Source organism: Zeus faber (assembly GCF_960531495.2).
Source record: "Zeus faber genome assembly, chromosome: 22".
Lineage (NCBI taxonomy): Eukaryota > Metazoa > Chordata > Actinopteri > Zeiformes > Zeidae > Zeus > Zeus faber.
In genome coordinates, this window is record NC_137209.1 from 10,843,477 (window position 1) to 10,862,998 (window position 19,522).

At 44.4% G+C, this 19,522-nt stretch overlaps 1 protein-coding gene across 1 annotated transcript in view; it reads left to right on the forward strand.

The window, feature by feature from the left end:
* Positions 1–396: 396 nt before the first annotated feature.
* The window catches only part of dnah2 (dynein, axonemal, heavy chain 2), a gene marked incomplete at its 3' end in the record, with an annotated part of 61,677 nt that continues 42,551 nt past the window's right edge, over positions 397–19,522 (forward strand). The window contains exons 1-22 of the mRNA XM_080023177.1: positions 397–635; positions 2,629–2,805; positions 3,515–3,672; positions 5,697–5,784; positions 7,461–7,669; positions 8,112–8,241; positions 8,721–8,903; positions 9,167–9,378; positions 9,566–9,712; positions 10,800–10,956; positions 11,070–11,179; positions 11,629–11,758; positions 11,945–12,133; positions 12,411–12,558; positions 13,199–13,391; positions 14,078–14,278; positions 15,707–15,863; positions 16,357–16,531; positions 17,259–17,422; positions 17,664–17,825; positions 18,305–18,408; positions 18,663–18,819. Of these exons, the coding sequence (XP_079879303.1) occupies positions 402–635; positions 2,629–2,805; positions 3,515–3,672; positions 5,697–5,784; positions 7,461–7,669; positions 8,112–8,241; positions 8,721–8,903; positions 9,167–9,378; positions 9,566–9,712; positions 10,800–10,956; positions 11,070–11,179; positions 11,629–11,758; positions 11,945–12,133; positions 12,411–12,558; positions 13,199–13,391; positions 14,078–14,278; positions 15,707–15,863; positions 16,357–16,531; positions 17,259–17,422; positions 17,664–17,825; positions 18,305–18,408; positions 18,663–18,819 (3,585 nt within the window). The 5' untranslated portion in view covers positions 397–401. The remainder of the gene's footprint in view (positions 636–2,628; positions 2,806–3,514; positions 3,673–5,696; positions 5,785–7,460; positions 7,670–8,111; positions 8,242–8,720; positions 8,904–9,166; positions 9,379–9,565; positions 9,713–10,799; positions 10,957–11,069; positions 11,180–11,628; positions 11,759–11,944; positions 12,134–12,410; positions 12,559–13,198; positions 13,392–14,077; positions 14,279–15,706; positions 15,864–16,356; positions 16,532–17,258; positions 17,423–17,663; positions 17,826–18,304; positions 18,409–18,662; positions 18,820–19,522) is intronic.

Sequence of the window (19,522 nt, forward strand, 5' to 3'; positions counted from 1 at the left end):
TGAAAAAACCTGAAACTACCACTCTGTGGATACCCTCTCTTTTATGGAGTTTGTAGAAATATAAACTAAAAGTGGCGCTGTTCTCTTAAGAGGTTAATACAAAAAAAAAAAACAGTTATACTGTAGTGATGTACTCTGTAATTATTTGTTTGAACAGACACCAGGTTCATGAAACAGGGTAAGACGGTGCTGTACATCCCAACGGAGGCCCTGCAGCGCAGCCCAGAGGAAGCCAGCAAGGACAAGTTTCTGGTACAGAGACTGCAGAGTAAGCCGGGGGGTGGGGTTGGGGTGGGAAATGTTTGTGGACACTTCAACATAATCTTTTAATTTGCCTTCGTCACTCACTCGCTCACTCACTTTAAAACCTCTCCCCCGCCCTTTTCGCTTCTCCAGCTGTGATGATACACTGGACGCGGCAGCTGAAGAATGTGCTGGATGACCAGGAGGTGGAGGTGATGGGGGAGAGCTCGGGGCCGCTGGAGGAGATTGCATTCTGGAAGAGTCGCTGTGCTGACTTGTCGTACATCAGCCAGCAGCTCCAGGATTGTGCGGTCGTCCACATACAGCGCACGATGCAGCTCGCCAAGTCCTTCTATCTAACCCCCTTCTGCAAAGTGGCTAAGGGGATTCAGGTAGAAAATTATACTTTCTACCATTGTATAAGGATATACTGTAGTATACTCAATCAGTTTTATTAAACATTACCTACAACTATGTGATCAGGTATTTCCAGCCTTTTTTGGAATACTATTATTATTATTATTACTATTATTATTATTATTATTAGTAGTAGTAGTAGTATTATTATTATTAGTATTATTGCTAGTGCTTTGCCTGTTCAAAACACGCTGCGTTTTAGGAGTGGGCGGACAGGTAGTATCGATACCAAACGTATCGATACTACCGACACTACCGATACTACATCTCATTTTGGAGATCGATTCTAGCGTCAATAGGATCAATTCCAAAAAAGGGGACCAGTTTCTCTCTATATATATTTCCTCACCTGCGCTTGCTTGATGCCAGTCACCATGTGGTGAACGGGAGAACCCTTCCGCACGCACGTTAAGTGAACGACCACACGCGACACCGGCAGAAAAGCGACCGTTGAAATCAATCGGTGAAAGCGATCTGCTGCATGTACCTGTTCTCCAAACAAAACCAGCAATAACAGTTTGTTTTGGCCCTGGTATTAGAAGAACAATTTGAAGAATCTTTACTGATCACATGACACGCCACACATGCATTAGATGGTGGCCGGTGAAATGTGGCCTCTACATTTGACCCATCCTGGCGGACAGCCAGGAGCAGTTGGCAGCATTCGACAACGCGCCATTATTATTATTATTATTATTATTATTATTATTAATAATAATAATAATAATAATAATAATAATAATATTATTATTATTATTATTATTATATTATTATTATTATATCGCCAGCTAAACGGCTCAACCAAACGGCCTATGTCAGACATGGATGGGCAAACCTTTTTCAGATTCGACATGGTGATAGTAAATCCTGATGAACTCGGATCCCACTTAAAATAGCCTGCTGCCTTCTACTTCTTCTTGGGATTTTATAGCGGCTTGCATCCTGTACTGTCCTGCATTGTGACTGCATCTCCACTTCTCACTGCTTTTGCACATGGTATATTTACATACAGTTGTGCGCTGTGAATACCTTTCGAGGATGCTTGCAGCTTTTATTGAGCATGTGCCCTTTTCCAAGAGTGACTTACAGCAAACACATTACTAGACTAGAAATCTTCATTCATTGGTAAAATATGTTAACTGAGCTATTGACCACCCAATGGCTGATCGGCCAGTACTTTCGACTGTCAAGAGAAGCCCTTCTTTATTTATGCAATTCCGTGGGATCACCAGTCCAATGCTCCCAGCTCATATGCACATCCTCTCCACCATTGGCTTCCTGAACAGACATTGATTGTTCCGTCACATGTGAACAATCCATGCCAAAATATTATCTTACCTTACATATCAGTCATTCATTAATATAAATTTGCATAGCTGACTCAAAACAAAAATGTTTGTTTCTATAAAATGGTAAAAGGGATGTAAATACCATAAAATAAAAGTTGCTTGTCCGTACTTTTGTCTCATACTGATTAGGCTTGGGCCGAGTTACGATTAAATCATCCATCGGCGATCAACTCCATTGATCGCAATTTACACTGATGACAGATTTTTATTGTTTTGTTTTTTTTATCCACGAGGAAAAATCTGAGAATTGAAACAGTGTAAGTTCAGTTTTACCGTGTTCTGAAAGTGGAGCGGGGAGGGTGAGCGGTGGAGAGGGAGAAGGAGAGTGGGGGAGAGGGAGAGGGTGCGGCGGTTCTCGCCCTCTCCAGGGCAAATGGAGCAGCACAGTGGAGCACAGATCAAAGGGAGGAGACGCCCGTTATCTGCACTCCGCTGTGCACACTATATATATATATATATATATATTTATCAACTTGTATTTACTATTCATATGTAGACATCACAGTCTGTTGAAATGATTGTGTGTGTGTGTGTGTGTGTGTGTGTGTGTGTGTGTGTGTGTGTGTGTGTGTGTGTGTGTGTGTGTGTGTGTGTGTGTGTCCAGGACGTTGCCGTGCAGGCTCAGTCCAACCTGTCCTTCCTGTCTCTGCTGAAAGAGCCCTGCGAGGAGCTGGCTCAGCTCCAGCCCAGCCAGGTGCTTCCAAAGCTCAAGCACATTATCGACCTCATATGCGTCATCAGGGCCAACTCTCCCTACTATAACACAGAAGAGAGGATCACTGCACTGTTTCGCAAGGTACCATCACAGCACCACGAGGTCGCCACGCTTAGGAGTTTGTGTTTACACATCGCACCACCCCCTCCTCTCCCTGCTACACCAACGAAGCAAATTTAATCCAGCCAGGTTGGAAATAGACGCTCATAATAGACACAGATCAATAATATATATACTTTGTGTGTGTGTGTGTGTGTGTGTGTGTGTGTGTGTGTGTGTGTGTGTGTGTGTGTGTATACACACACATATTATATATATATATATATATATAATATGCATATATAAAATATTAAATATAACAGAATGTATCCCGTTTAAATTATGCAAGCAGCAAAATACAAAGTAACTAATAATCCAATGTAAGAGAGCAACCCACACTGCCTGAACATCTGGGATTGTATGGTTCACTATCTTGAGCACATTCACCAGACTCATTATAGCCTGTGTCATACCTCTGTTCCTCTGTACCTTTCTCATCATGCAACATACTGTATTATGAAAATCAGCTAAATGTGTCCTTTGAAGTGTGTTATACATGGTCTTATACCTTGGTAGAGATAGTTACTGATTTGTTTTTTATAGCTAAGGAGTGTGTACTGAAAAGCTGCACCGTGTATCAAAGCTTTTGTGCAGCTTTTGGCACCTGAGCGTGTCATGAAATCTGTGTGTGTGTCACTTTGTGAAAAGTGTGTACACCAGTATTTGATTCTATTTTTTAACCGTGTTGCAGATGAGTCGTGAGATCACTCTCCTGTGCCGTCGGAGCATTTCCCTGGACAGTATCTTCGAGGGTTACGTGATTTCCAGCAAGCAGAACCTCAGCGACTGCATCGAGTGCTGCCAGGCCTGGAAGGAGATCTACCTGCACATCTCTCAGATACATCACAGGTAGGAGCAGGGTCCTTCTAGAATGCTGCTTGGAGGGGTGGCCTGGCTGCTGGGCTGCTGGATGGTCCCGGCGGTGGCTGCTGGGTGGAGTGGCTAGCAGCCAGCAGTTACCCGTGGTGGTTGCTGCGGCTGCTTCTCTCCCGGGTCCTCCGCTAGACCCCCTGGGTGCTGCTGCTGCTGCCAGTCAGGAGAGGGTTGGAGCTGGGGCCGCCTGTTGACCGCTGGTGGCGTTGTGGCAGTGTGGCTGCCTGCTGCTGGCACCTGAACAGGGACTCTCCGGCACGGGGAAGGAACAGCAGCCCAGCAGCCAGGCCACCCCTCCAAGCAGCCCCCACAACAGCCACGTCCGGCCACGCCTTCACCAGCCAGCACAGCAGCCCAAGGCCCCGCGCTATGGAAGGGAGGAGGGGGCAGTCTGTCGTTGCCCTGGGGGAAGGAAACCAGTCAACCGTGGTGTTTCAGGGGACCGGTTAATTTCTTTGGACATTTGTTGGCTTAAGGTATGGGAACCCTGCTTCAGAGTCTGGTGTTTTATTATTTTAAGGTATAGGAACCCTGCATCAGAGTCTGACCTTTTCAGGTATAGCAACCCTGTTTCAGAGTCTGTTTTAGGCATTTTTTTATGGCTTTTTGTTCTCAGTTTGGTGTCAGGGGAATGTGGTGTGGGGATGGTGTGGTTTGGGGAGCCACACCTGACCTGGATCTAGATAATGAAGGACCTGGGATCAGGGTGGCTGCATACCTGTTGCTCATTGGTTTGTCTAACGGGCAACAGGTTTAAACCTCCATCCCCACACACACTCAGGAGAAGAGCCCTTTGTCATGACACATGTCTATCTGCTTCTGACGTCAACATGTGTCGACAAAACAGAGTTAATTAAGTCTGGAAAAACTGAAACAGCAATTGGGCACGTGGCCTCCACCGGAGAAAAGGAGAGGGATGTAACCAGGAGGGTGTTCGGAGGTGTGTTCAAAGCAGATGCTGGTGGTGTGTGTGCCTGTGATGAGTCCTACTGTGTGTGGGTGTGTGTGTGTGTGTGTGTGTGTGTGTGTGTCCGTCCACCCGTGAGTGCACAGGACTTTAGTTTAGTTTAATTAGTTCTGGTGTGTGAGGTCGTAATTATATCATAGCGCATCCAAGCAGCGGAAAAGACCCTGCAGAGCACCATGCCCCGCAGCCACAGAAGACCCGCCAGCCCCCAGGGATGCCTGGAGCCCGCGGAGCAACACCTACGCACAGCCTTGAGGAGCATAAAACAGTCCCGGAGAGCAGGGGGAGACCCTGCACCCCCAAAGCCCACACAAACAACCCACCCCCTAATGCAGGCATAAGACGCAGGCGCAGAACCCGGGCCGCTGACTACAGGCACAGACCACAGGCCAAGAGCCAGGTCCTGGGCCAACAGATCGACGCCCCCACCAGCCCCCATGCCCACCAAAGCCGACATGCTGCTATTTCTTGGCCCCCCCCAATGAGTGTTGCTCATCATCAATGTTGAATTTCAACATATCCTCATTCAAATCCACTGCATGCTGAGGCAGGGAGGGGCTCCACCCCACCAGTGTTTTACCTGGCCGTATGATCACCTGCATGTAATGTATTCTAAAATATATATATTTTTAAGAATAGAAAATATAAAAAGAAGCCCAGCGTAAGAAATCCAAAATTCAACATGTCGTTGGATTGTTTAGTGTCGTAAAGTGAAGCTTTGTCCGAGAGAGTAGAGAAGAAGCGAGATAGTGGTGAGCACTGTGTGTGATGGACATTGTGGGAGATGAGGTGCAGAGGCTGAGAAAAGTAACATTTGTTTCTCTCGGTGGTCAGTTGGCCAGTGGTCTTCTGAGCTGGAACTTGTCTTAATGAGCTGACTTTGTCGATCTTTTTCTGTCTCTCGTTTTGTATGTTCCTGTTGGCCCAAAAAAATCCATGCTATTGCTTATCTTCTTTGGCTGTTATTATCTCCTTCACTCCCTATCACGCTCTATTTAACTGTCTCGATCGCTCTCCCTCTGTTTTGACACAGACACTCTCCAAATGGCTGGTGCCTCGACGAGACGAGCATTTTTTTTCTAGTTGATGCTTTTGTACAGAGATGCAAAAACCTGATTGAGGTACACTTCTTACACCACACACACACACACACACACTTTGGAGTCCTGTATTCTGTTGAAATTTGTTTCTCTAACCCTATCCAACTGCTCTCATGTTGGCATAATGGTTCCCTTCCTCGTTTTGTTCATCCTGAATGCACCTGGAGTACTTCTACTATACCCACATATTCTACCCACCCCTTATCATGGCTGCACAACCCCTTTCGATTGTGTTTCACAGTAGCTACTGCGTTTCCTCACATCACAGAATTGAGAGCACTACAAACCGCTAGAAATACATGTATTCCTTTTGACAAAAATATGTCTTGGATTAAATAGGCACACTTTAATGATCTGATCTTCCAGTTGTCAATTTGCCCTATTTATCAATCAGTTGAACCACACCTCTTCACCACTTCTTTCAGACACGAGGATGGCTGTGACCTTTGAGCTTGACCTTTAAGCACTGTCTTTTTTCCCTCTTATCTTCTCTCTGACCACATATTGTGCATAGTACCCCCCAGAATTTTGTTAGTTGAATCGAATTCGGCTGTTCAATGCCAATATTCTACACGGAGGGCACGGAGGAACAGGGCATGAGACCCGGTGTTAAACGGGCCACGAGGCTAAATTATTAAAGGCCGTAGTATTAATAAGCTCTGACATTACCGTTAACAGAACGCTATTGGAGATATTGAGAAAAAATATTTTCTATTTATTTAGCCAATATAAGCCGTTTCTAACTTGCAATAAGATTACTGTCAGAGCTTCTTATTCATCTAAGAAGCATTTTCGCTATTATCAGAAGAGGCTCTCCTCTCTCTCTCTGGCTCCATCGCCGGAAATATGCGCTAGGTGGACGGGGCCTGCTACCTCTGCCTGGCTCTCACACACGCAAGAGGAGACGAGCGCACAGATTGCGCCCGGATCACCCCGTCTCCGTGCATAATGCGCAGAAAATAAAACAGTGGTAATTCTTCTCTTAATTTGTTGTAGAATAAAAAAGAACAGACAAGAGGACCGTTAACATACTGGCTCAATAAGCAGTATAGGTAAGAGAAGTGGTATCGTTAAAATCCTATCCATACCCATTCCTACGAGTCGTGCCCCCTTCCTCCGTGCCCCGTCCCCACAGGATCAGGGTGCATGGAGAGCCGTGTTCTCCATGCGGATGATTCACACATATAAAAATATATTTATGATTCCCCTTATTGATGATTCCTCAATGGAATATTATCCTTGTGCATTTTTGTAAGCTCTCATCTGTTTTATCCTGTTATTGTAATACACACTGACTGAAAAAAACAAAACAAAAATGACTGCTCAACTTCAAGAATCTCAGCTAACTGATAGGTTTCCGACTGATGACTCGACTCATGCTCAGGGGGGCAGCCCTAGCATCAGCTTTTAGATCTATTCATTGATAAGTCCATACTATGGGACCTTGGGTGCATTTGTACAAGTATATTCCGGAGTGCTTTTCTTCTACCTTTCCATGAATTTGCTTGTAGCCAGGCATTTCCTCCTTCTGTTTATCAGCACTAGCCACCTCCGTTTCTCAATGGTTAATGAAGTATCAAATTATACAGGTTTTTTTTAAATCTCAGGCCTCATCTAATCCTTGCCATGCATAATGGCTTCACCACGGTTTTTGGAAAGTTGTTGACTTTGACATGGGCCTTACCCTCCCCTCCCAGGTGTGTGACTGCCAGCAACAGTTTGCCCGCCAGGAGGAGGGTCGGCAGAGGGACATGCCACGCTTTGGTGGGGGGAGTCACTGGGAGCAACTGACCATGGACTTGCTCAAGATAGAGGACATCTTCCAACGTAGCCTGCAGACCCTGGCCGCTGTGGGCAAAGGCATCCTGGATGTCAAGAGCACCACCTGGCATGAAGACTATAACAGGTCCGAACGGCTCTGTGGGAACGGTTCATATCATATTTTCGAAAAAGCGATGATCGCATCCTATTTAACTTTAGATTCTATGTCATAATGCTTTTTATTTCCAAATGCAAAGACGGTCAAGTTGTTCACTTCAAATGAAGAAAGAACTTGATGAAAACTTGATGTCCTTCACACCATTGTAAAGTCTGTTAATGAGGATACAGGGGTCAAATAAGCAAGAAAAGAGAGATGGACTCAGTTGGCCCAGTTGATCTGCCATGACGCAACCAACTATGTGATCATTGCAGACAGTGAAAGGCTGACACACAGTTGGCAACCTTGTGTAGAATTTGCACTGACTTCACCAGATGTCACTTCTAATCATCAGGCCAGTCAGAGTTTGACAATCGCCTACTAGAAGGTCCACTCTGATCTCCCGTGTTTGTGCCGATATGCACTGTAGGTTCCGTACTTCGATAAAGGATCTGGAGATGATGATGCAGAACCTCATAAGAGAAGCGTTTGAGAGGGTGAAGAGAGTCGAGGAAGGAGTTGAGCTACTGGACGTCTTTCATCACCTGTCTGCCCGAGAGGTCTGACACACACACACACACACACACATACACACAATTGTTAAGTAGTTTTACAGTTCATATGATGTCCAGCTTGGCTGTAGAAAGTCACTGTACTGCTATTACAGTGCTCTAAATCAGCGGTTCTCAACTGGTCTAGCCTCAGGATCCAGATTTGTCCTTATGCATCAAGTCTCAGCCCAAACATAATTTAAGATTTTAACCATAACCAACCTAACCTGATTTACTTCCTGAATCTAAAGTGAACGTGCCAGCTTTCACTTTCTGATCTGATGTTATTCAATGACAATCTGCATTTTCAATATACATTCAGCAGAACTGTGTATTTCACTGATTACAAGGACGAGGCATAGCATTTTAAATAGTTACCAGAAGAAATGTCAACATTTGAAGAAGAAGTAATGTTGAATTCATCCCCCTCCTCTCTTTCCCAATCCCACCTTTCTTCCTTCTCACCTATCTGTCCGATCACACCTCAGGACATGAAGCAGACCATAGACAAAATGACAGTGAAGGTGTACAACATCTTGGACAATGAGATCAACCTGGTCAACCACGAGCTCAGCCAGAATACTGGTGACATCACCCCTCTTCTCCCCCACTACGCCGGACAGGCTTCTCGGGTGATGGCCCTCCGAGGACACATGGAGAGAACCATGGACGTGAGCAGGATGGGTGCAGGATTTCAGTAGCCTATTCAAGAGTGGGAAAGAATATTTAATCAAATCTAATGTCAAATGTTTTTTATGCTTTTTAATTTTCTTGACTATTACTTTGATTAACACAAACCTGCGCTGACTAAATGCAAGACGAGGCCTAATGATGCACAGCCTTATGGATTTGTGAATGCCTCCATGTTTGAATGGGGGGGGAAGCTTTTTTTCCTTTTCCACCTCCCACTGTACCCACCTCTGGGTCCCACCAGGTGATCGAGAGGGCCTACACCATCCCTGAAACGGGCAGGGGCAAGGAGGTGTGTGAGGCCTACAGCGTGATGGTACAGAACCTGGACGAGTTGGTGAGGACGGCGTTCAGTGAGTGGAGACAAAGCCTTGACAAGGAGAGTCCCAAGAGGCTGGAGGTGCCGCTTATGTTGCGCAACAAGGAGGATACCCTGTTGGACACCAACTTTGACGAGTGGGTTGGAGAAGCATCTACAGACAGACACACACACACACACAGTGCAACAGATTGTCTATGGGAAAAAGGGCCACTGTAACATACAAGTCAATAAGAGAAATCTTAAATTCAGGTGTATAACCACACTCACATGCAGGACCTGGAGCTTCCCCCTCTAAACACTTTGCATTTGTGTGTGATCCAGGAACCTGCTGAAGATGTTCAATGAGGTCCAGCAGTGGGAGCATTTGAACTTCGAGATCCCCTACTATGTGACTGATGTGTACCGCCGCAGAGAGGAACTGAAGGTGCTCAGGGAGACAGTGCTGCGGCTGGTCAGCGACTACAACAGGTCTGACACACACACATAGAGATATTACGAAAATGACAAATAGGGGCAAATTCACAAAGAATGGATTGCACCCGCTAATAGCGCTATGAATTGCGTAGGAATTGTCCGGTTCACAAAAGATATTTTGCTAATAATACGACCATAAAGTTTTGCAGCTGAGTGCAATTATCCATGTGGCAAGTGGCAAGTAAATGAACTGTGTGTATCAATGGTTAGTGTCGTGGCCAAAAAAATTCCAGACCTGGTTCAGTGAAAAGTCCGCATCTCTGGACGACTTTTCTGTCTTCTTTTCTGTTCTGGTCTCAAAAAAACGTCTCAAAAAAAGTCTGTAGCATAAGTTTTTTGTGTATCCGAGCTTCAAGCACCAACTAACCAACTAACAAACTGATCCCTTGGACATCCTTATATTTTCAAGAAGTTCTCTCCTCCCATTACATGTCCTGCCCCTTTCAGTGCAGGGAACCAATCGTAGTCCTGTTACTAGGGAGTTCCTCCCCGCTCCTTTCAGTACAGGGAACCAATTATAGTCTTGGGAACCAATCACATTCTTTGGGGGGAGCCAATCACAGCCCTGTTACCACACATCCTCCCTTTTCTTGGAAGAGGCTTTTTTTTCTATGATTCCTAGAACTCCTGCGCCTTATATGGGCACATGGCCTTCGCCTGTTCCAGACAGCTTCTCCTTTCCTAGAAAAGAGTCTCTACAATTCTTCGAACTTCTGCGCCGTATATGGGCATGCTTCCCTTTCTCACTGATGTTTTTCCTTCTAAGCCCCTCTAATCTTTTATGACTCCCTTATCTCTTGGGTTTTTTTTTTTTTAATACATGTACTTTGAACATTGGCGGTTTAGTATAACACATAATCCGTTTCTTGTCATGTTGGGGTTAATTATTAACCCCAACATGAGAACATGTCTGACACAGACAATCTCTGGTTGCGTGCTACATGTGTGAAAGGGCAACTCCGGACAATGTCCGGACCTGATTATCCGGAGTTCATGTGTGAAAGCAGCTTAATATTGACCAAGGCACACTCAACCTGTGTGTGTATCTGTGTGTGTTTGTGTATGTCTGTGTGTGTATCAGTATCCTCGGTGCTTTGTCTCCTGATGAGCTCGGCCTGTTCCGGGAGAGGATCCGTTTCCTAGACAAGAAGATTCATCCTGGACTCACTGAGATCCTGTGGTCGTCCAAGGAGATCTGTCACGTCTTCATCAATGACTGTCACACCCATGTCTACATGGTCTCTGGGGACAACACACACATAGAAACATAGTGTATACACACACTGGCTGAAGTATGACGGTGCACATCTACAATTTCTAATCCATGATTCCTTTCTTGTAATCTATGTAGCTCCAGTCCATAATGGATAAATATAAGCTGGCCAACCAGGCCCTGTCGCATCTCTGCTGCCAGATCAGTGAAACCTTGCTGGTCAGACTGGATGGCAAGACTGTGTACAGGTAATAACTAGCCACTTGACATGTCTTGGGTCCGCAGATAAAAATATTTTGTCAGTGTCCTTACGTATATCTATTAACTGAATTCACTCCTCAACTCTTAATTATAAATGATATCCAAAGTGGACTGTCTGATAAATTGTAATTTTAAATTTTTAATCTCAACATTTTGATCACACATTCACTCAAACAACTAATTAGAAAGAGCTGGAATTTCATTTGGGCAAGGTTTTTTTTCTGGTGGCTGTGTCACACTGAACATAATCTTTTCTTTTAGTCAAAAATTGTCTCCTGGTTGCCTTCGAAGTTAATGACAAAAATAGAAATAGTACACAGTAACGCCCAACTTACAAAGTTACCGTTGATAGATGTATGATAGATGTCCCCTCTTTTCACTCACATGCTTTGGCTCTGTTTCTTCATCCATTTATCCATGTATCCATTTTTGCCAGGGACCTGGAGTTTGAAGAGCACCAGAAGTGTCACCAGCAGCACCAGCTCCAGAAGCTGTGCTCAGCCCACCAGGAGATTGTGGACGTCATGACACACGTCTACGAGACTTTCCGCAGCGCCGGACCAAAGGTCTCTCTGCTCTGTTCCCTCCAGTACATTGCAGTATGCCAAAATTTAACAAGCCAGTTCAAAATGAGACATCCGTGCTAATTTCTCAGCTCACAGCCGTAACTTATAGCACAATCATGAGGACATGCCATTTGTGTTTACAAGTCATAAAAATAATATATCTAGTTCCTGCTGTGTGTGTTTTAGGTCCAGAGGGACTGGGTGACCCACACCGAGAAGGTGGACAAGATGGTGGAGAAGGCCTTCAGGCTCAACGTCAAGTGTTCCCTCCAGGAGCTCTCTAAGGCCATCAACGGGGACAACGAGAACAGGCCCAACTCCCTCTTCAGGGTGCAGGTGGTACTGCACCAAGGGCCACCCGGGACCAAAGCACAGGTAATCTGGCACAATTAAAAAAAAAAAGAAGCCTGTTAGCTACTTAAATTTCAATTCGTTTTTCAAGAAGACCGCCATTTATGGTATGGAAATAAAATGACAGGGTATTCCAATTTGAATCATTTGTGTCACTATATATTGGTAAGAATATATAGGTAAGGTGTATAGGTAGGTATAAGGGTATGTTTCTGACCACGCAGAAGCGCTCCAAGATTTCTTAGAAGACTTCATAGGACGTCTTGAGGCTTCAGGCATGTGCATGTGCACACCCCCGCAGGTGGAGTTCTCCCCTACATTGCAGAAACTGGCTCAAATCGTGAACAACATCAGCTCCCAGCTCATCAACTCCATGTCCGTCTTCAAACGGCTGCCGGACCTCCTCACCTACAAGCACTCGGAGAGGGAGCCTGTGCGCACCATCCTCGGTGAGCACACGGTTTTATTTTAATTTTGTCTTATGTAAGACAGAGTAGTCGCGCACATATTAAAGACCTTTTTTTTGGCAGTGGATAAATACAGACCTGTTGCGATACCTGCAAGCTGAAAGCAGATTCTACTCTTCTGTTGTGAATGTGAAACGTTGTTTTGTAGGTTGTTGGTAAGTAGGAAACACTTTAACAGAAACACCAGAGATGGTTTTCTTTGCGCTAAGATTTAAGGCACATTCTAGATTTGAACAACAGTTACCACATGAACTGCAAGTTGTGGACAATGAACTATCATAGTGAATAGTGATCTTATTTTTTTTTTTAATACAACGGAGGCCCATCTGACCTGGCCCATCTTGTGGGAGAATAGCCGTATACACTTTAAGATAAAATAATAAAATAATTTAGGTATTTGTTTTTTCTTTTGTATAGCGCAGGAATTATGGTCTCTCTGAAATAGGCTACAAATACACACAGGCATTAAGCAATATATTAAGATAGGTACTGTAGATAGATAGACAGATACTTTATTCATCCCGAGAAGGGAAATTCCAGTGTCAGCAACAGCTTACCCTCAAATGATCTCTTATTAATGGTCCCTATACAGAACAGTATCTTTCCTTCTTCTCCCCTCTAGAGCATGATCCGGAGATCATGAAGATCCAGGCTGCTGTGGCAGCAGGGATGGCGTCCAATGCCGAGCAGGTGCAGGCCTACATGAAGAACTGGGAAAAACACAAGGAGATCTGGGAGATCAACAAAGACGCCTTCATACAGCGATACCAGCAGCTCAACCCACCGGTGTCTACCTTCGATGCGGACATAGCGAGGTAGGGTGAAGAACCACTGTAGACTGAAACAATCAGTTGATTGGTTGTCTATTTATGGTATTTACAGTATATAGCCCTTGATGTCCTCTATAGACTGAAGAGACTTTACCTTCCCTCTGTAAGCACCAGAAAAGCCGACAACCCCATGTAACCCAAAGCCTTGAATCAAACAAGAACTTCTTTAAGGAACAGATGATGGTGACACTAAACTGGGTTATGTAATAATAAGCATTAAAGGAGAGAACCGCATAATAAAAAATAGCACAAAGAAATCACAAATCCATACGCCTGGGTCCAGGCTCATATTCTCAGCAAACATTATACTGCACACAACCACACACATACAACCACACCTACACACATAACACACAGTTCTGTGGCAGTAATGCTGCGCATGTTATTGCCTTATGGATTTCTCTGAAACAGTCGCACATAAATCACTATGGAGTCAACACTGTGTGTGTATTTGTGTCTGTGTTTACACATACTAGTCTGCTTCAGCACTTTAGAATTATCACCCATGTCAATAATACTCTGCCATCGAGTCAACTAATCTGATTTTGTTTAGTGCAACAATTACGTTTGCATTGTACCTAAGATCTCCAAACTAAAATCTCCGATCCCCACCAGCCACTCCTTCTTTCAGCTGTTTTAGCACCTTGCTTTGCTGCATCTTCCACGTCCAGATACAGCGAAGTGGTCAACAACATTGAGAATGAGAAGACGCTGCTGGATGTCCAGTTTGTCCTGCTGGACTGCGCCCCACTCAACTGCTCCCTGGTGCAGCACTGCAACGAGTGGCAGAGCAAGTTCTCCGAGCTGCTCCGCCTCATGGCCAGCACCCGCCTCATGGAGCTGCACAGCTTCATGCAGGACAGCGCCGACAGGTGAACTACTTTTTTAGATGGCTGATAGCTAGTAGTAGTGATGCTCAGATGTATTAGCTATTATTACCTACCTTCTAGGCTTGGCCGATCGTGCAAAATTCAAATCGCCGGAATTGCAACATTACGTCGCTGGTGTAATGTTGCAAATGTGGTCGTCCCGTTATAGAAGTGCAAGGATTTATTATTTACAAGTAAAGCATTTACACAAAACATCCAATTTTTACTAAAGTCCCATAGCAATGGTAAGAAAAAAACGTGCCTTTTTTTTTTGGAAGGGGATATAACGGGACACTCCATTAACTCGGTTGTGTTTAAAAAATGTTGTTTGATACATGTTGGAGAAAAACTAAAATAAATAGATCTAAAATAAAATACAGGCACGGGTACGCCACTTTCTGGAGGAGAAATAAAAACCTCCACTCCAATTCTCTGAATTAGGTTTGCATTTTTCATTTTACATACAAGTGAGAAACTATGGAAATAAAATTAATCTAAATATGAGATCATATTATATATTGCTATATTATAATCTCAAGATTTGCATTTAGAGCGGCAGGCACATGCAGGGGGTTGGCAGAGGGTGGCCGAGCATCTGCCCCTTTGCCCCTTGATGCCCCATGGTGCCCTTTTTAATCAAACGTTTTGGTTTTTTCTAAGCGTAAATGGGCATCGAGGTAGCGGACTGTCTGGGCAAGATATGCGTATTCATGAGGTCCTCGGCGCACCCACGATGTGCGCACGGTGGAGGGCAGGTCACGGGCGCCCCTCTGCCCTGCTGCTCCGATTGCCCAGACCAGCAAAATGCCTAGAACCGGAGCTGGGGTTCTATGTGCCTTTTTTTTTTTTTTTGAGCACCTGCCCCTCCTTACGTCTCTGCACGGGCCTGTAGAGAGGAAGTGAGATCCCATCACCAGTGGTTACTCCACAGCTCTGAACGGAGAGGGCCTCTGCCCCCTCTCTCCCTCTTCTCCCTCTGCGCTCCAGCTTCAGAACACGGTGAACTGCACACCGTTTCAATGCTCGAATTATTCCTGACGGATAAAAAGTATATATAATTTAATGATCTGTCATCAACGTCAATTGTGATCAATGGGGTCCATTGCCGAATTGATGATTTAATCGTAAATCTGCCCAAGCTCACTACTTGCAAATCCCCCTACACACACCAAATAAGGTTTACCGAGGCTATCGGTGCATTTTCCATTGAAACGCTTTTAATTATCCAGTTCATTTCACTTACAAAACATTAATAATTACACTCTAATACAAATTAGTTTCTATGATTTTCGTAGGAGTATTCAATTTGTCTTTAAATGATATGTGTGTTTGGTGGGGGTTCCTTGACTGGCATCTTCTGCATCTGTATCTCCATCTGTTCCCCTCTATATACGGTATATATACTGTATGTGTGCGTTTGTGTGTGTGCAGGCTGAGAAGGCCTCCTCAGACCCTGCTTGAACTGGGTGAGAACCTGCAGCTACTGGAGACCCTCCAGGCCGATCTGCCCAATATTATGGCCCAGATCCCCCCCATCCAAGAACAGTTCACCATCCTGGACAAGTACGAAGTCTCCGTGGAGGAGTCGGTATGTAGTAGGGATGGGCAAAACTCATCATTTTCACGGTCGAATAAACTGTGGGTGGTTTGACCGAATAATTGATTATTTGGATAGGTGGACAAGATCAGAAATAACCACCTGCCAAGTACCAAACTTGAGAGATTTTCCTATTAACGTGGTAAAACAACTGAAGGTCTTCAAATTCTGGAACCAATCATTAAAAAATAAAATAAAATACCCGGACCGTTTTTTTATTTATTGTGAGATTAATTTTTTAATGGATATTACAGATATTACGAGTCGGGTCGGGTGTTTTATCGATCCAAACCGACCCTGAAAATCACACCGTTTTGCAACTGATGCAAGGACTTGCGGACATTTGTTCCTAGCAGCGACTCAAAAGTCTGGAGTCGCTTCGACAAAAGAGTGATTCTTTGACTCATTCATTGAAATGATTCTTGTGAGAATTCCATTCAGGACTGATGTCATGTCACGCCGTGCCCCCCCGCGCTCTTAACAGGTGCAGATACTGCGGGAGACACTGGGCGGCCAGTGGAAGTGGTTCCATAAGGTGGTGGTGGACAGCAACGAAATGCTGAGGACTCACAGTGAAAAGTTTAAGAACGACGTCCTCATCTCGGCAGAGGAGTTTAAGAAGAAGATTGAGTTCACCGTGGACGAGTTTGAGACCACAGGTTTTTTGATATTACTGTTATTATTGTATGCCACTTTTTAGCTGCTGCTATTGCTCTATTACTACACTTACTGTAGACTAACTGCCACTTGCCCGCATTGGACTCATTCGTTACTATAGCGTGATTTAATGTTAACTTTGCGCACAAAGTTTGTGCATATAAGCGTTATTTCTTATCTCATTTAAAGGTGTATCTCTTTCTTGAGTGCACTGTTTTTTTTGCTGCTGTAAAACGTGAATTTCCCTCCGGGGATTAATAAAATATTAATATATAACTTACCTCCATTCTCCACGTCCTTTTTAAAACTTTTCCAAATTTGGAACGATATCACGAGATGATTATCTGCCATACGCCAATCTGAAATGGAGTGTTTGTCTTTTCATCAGTGACATATTAAGTTCCTAGTCCTTCAGTTGAACGGCTGTGAGTGAGCATTGACCATCGTATTGATTAGTGCCATCCTATTGCGTTATTGCTATTTGAAAACATTGACAGTAAATTCTTTCATTTTACCGAGCTAAGCGAGCGAACTAAACACCGTCGCACATTGGAACGTCCGCAAGGAACCAACACAGAGTGCCTAAAAACTGTCTTCAGACAGGACTTCAAGCGATGTGATCTCTCTCTCTCATATAAACACACACACACACACATGTTCTTGTACGTACTTATGATTTTATCACAACATTTTTTTGTCACGTGTGTGCGTGCGTGCGTGCGTGAGTAGCTCCGTTCGACAGTTGCTACAGCAGCGAGATGGCCTTGAAGCAGATAGAGACGCTTTGCAGCCAGCTGGAGAGCCTGAAACAGGAGGAAGGGGTCATCCTCTATGGCCTCAACTTCTTCAAGATCGTACAGCCGCCCAACAAAGAAATCCAGAAACTGGAGAAGGTCTGTCTGTCTCCCAGCCACAGAAACACACACACACACACACACACATACACACACACACACACACACACAGGGGAATGGGAAAAAATGGTATTATCCATGGATTTGCAGGGAATGTTTTTAGGATGTGAGCACTGGCCTTGTTACAACCCCACTTATATTCCACAAAGCATTTGATTATTGAGTTTCGGTGTTTGTGTGTGTTCCTGGGTGTACGTGCACGTTGTTTTTTTTTGCGCAGGACTTGGACAAGCTGCAGCAGATCTGGCAGATCGTGCAGCAGTGGAGAGCGCACTGGGACGAGTGGAAGGCCAGCCACCTGGGCGCGCTGCAGACGGAGAGCATGGAGGACTCGTCACAGGCCTTGTTCAAGAAGCTGCACAGTCTCAGCAGAGAGCTCATGGTCAGATCACACGCAGAGTTGAGCGGCTGTACGGCTGCTGGGAATGTTCCTGTCAACATCTCTATCCAGCTTGCCCTTTATTGTTTCATATTTCCCTGTCTTTACCGGCACTTCTTTGAAGTATCTACTATTCTAATATTCACCCTTACAAGCCTTGCTTGTTCTTTTTATGAAAACAAATTAGGGAGAATTTTGAAAATAATGCATGCAAGTTCCCCTTTGTGTTGACAGTGTACAAAATTCAACAGTTTTTTATTATGTAACCCTCTAGACCTTGTCTTGAAACGGCTGTCGTCAGTGACTGCAACTGCAAATATTATGTGTGTCATTGCCAGAGTGTACTGTATGCTAAATTAGGTACCAAAATGATATCCCAGTAATAAGTCAACAGTGGGAATAATTGTTCCCTTTCCCATTACTGTCCAGACGAGATAGTGGCTGAAGTGGCAATAATGCTGTTTGTTCTTGTCCAATGGCAGGACATGCAGTGGGACGTCATTGACTCCACCAAGAACAACATTGACCATTGCAAGAGGATCATCCCCCTCATTACCGACCTCAGGAACCCCGCCATGAGAGACAGGTCATCATCCTTTCTCTTTTTTTCTCTCTCTCGCTCTCTCACATTCTTATATACATTCCTAAGGTTTTTTTAATACACTTATTCGAAGAAAAGATGAGCAGTTTCTAAGTTCACTAATAGCGATAAAAATGTAATTAATATATGTTTATGAGTAAATTATTTAGTATTTTATATTCAAAAAAAATTTCTGCATTTTCTCCATTACTGAACCTCTCTAACCGGGGTCCCATTCTCAACATCGTTCCCATTTGCAGGCACTGGAGTCAGATCCGCCATGACCTGCTTTGCTCCTTTGAGCAGGACTGCGCCGACTTCACTCTGGAGATGATTTTGTCGCTCGGCTTCGACCAGCACGCCGTCAAGATCTGTGAGATCTCCGGGGCAGCCAGCAAGGAGCTCTTTATAGAGCAGGTCTGCTCTCTCTCTCTCTCTCCCTTCGCTCTCTCGTTCTCTCCCTACTACTAGGCTGACGCCGTGTCGTCTCGGTCTCGCTGTTTTCAGCCTCAGGTTCATCTGTTCCCTTTACAACAAAAAAAAACAGAGGAAGACGGTCATTGCGTTGCAGATCAGCCTTTGAGTCCCCTTTTTTGAATCTGTTTCAATATAAAAGCACGGCACCGGAAACTGAGAAATATATTTTACAAAGACATTATGCACCAACGGACCACTGAAAATGGAGCCACGCCCTGGTTTGGGATGCTGCATCACCATTAGCGTTTGCGTTTTCCATGGTTAAGTTATTCATTGCAATTCATTGTTCACTGGCGTCCGTCAGTACAATTCTGCTTTCTCCGGCTCGGTCATATGAGACTCTTGTTATGCTTTTGGAAGGGTCAAAGGTCACTTCGGATGACCTTTCAAATTTGGTGCACCTCACCGCCCTGAATTACTCCGGTGGTGGAAGAACAGTAAAAGTAAAATACTTAAATTGGTAAAAGTATATAAGTACTTGCTCTCAAATCTACATACAGTATTAAGTAAAGTACTATCCAGTGCCCTGACATAACTTGTATATATTTAAATATGGCTAGAATACTTTGTAAAGTACCAACTTTACCTATTTTCTGCAGACGAGTGCTGATGCAGATCCTGATAAAAATTTTCAACGAGATAG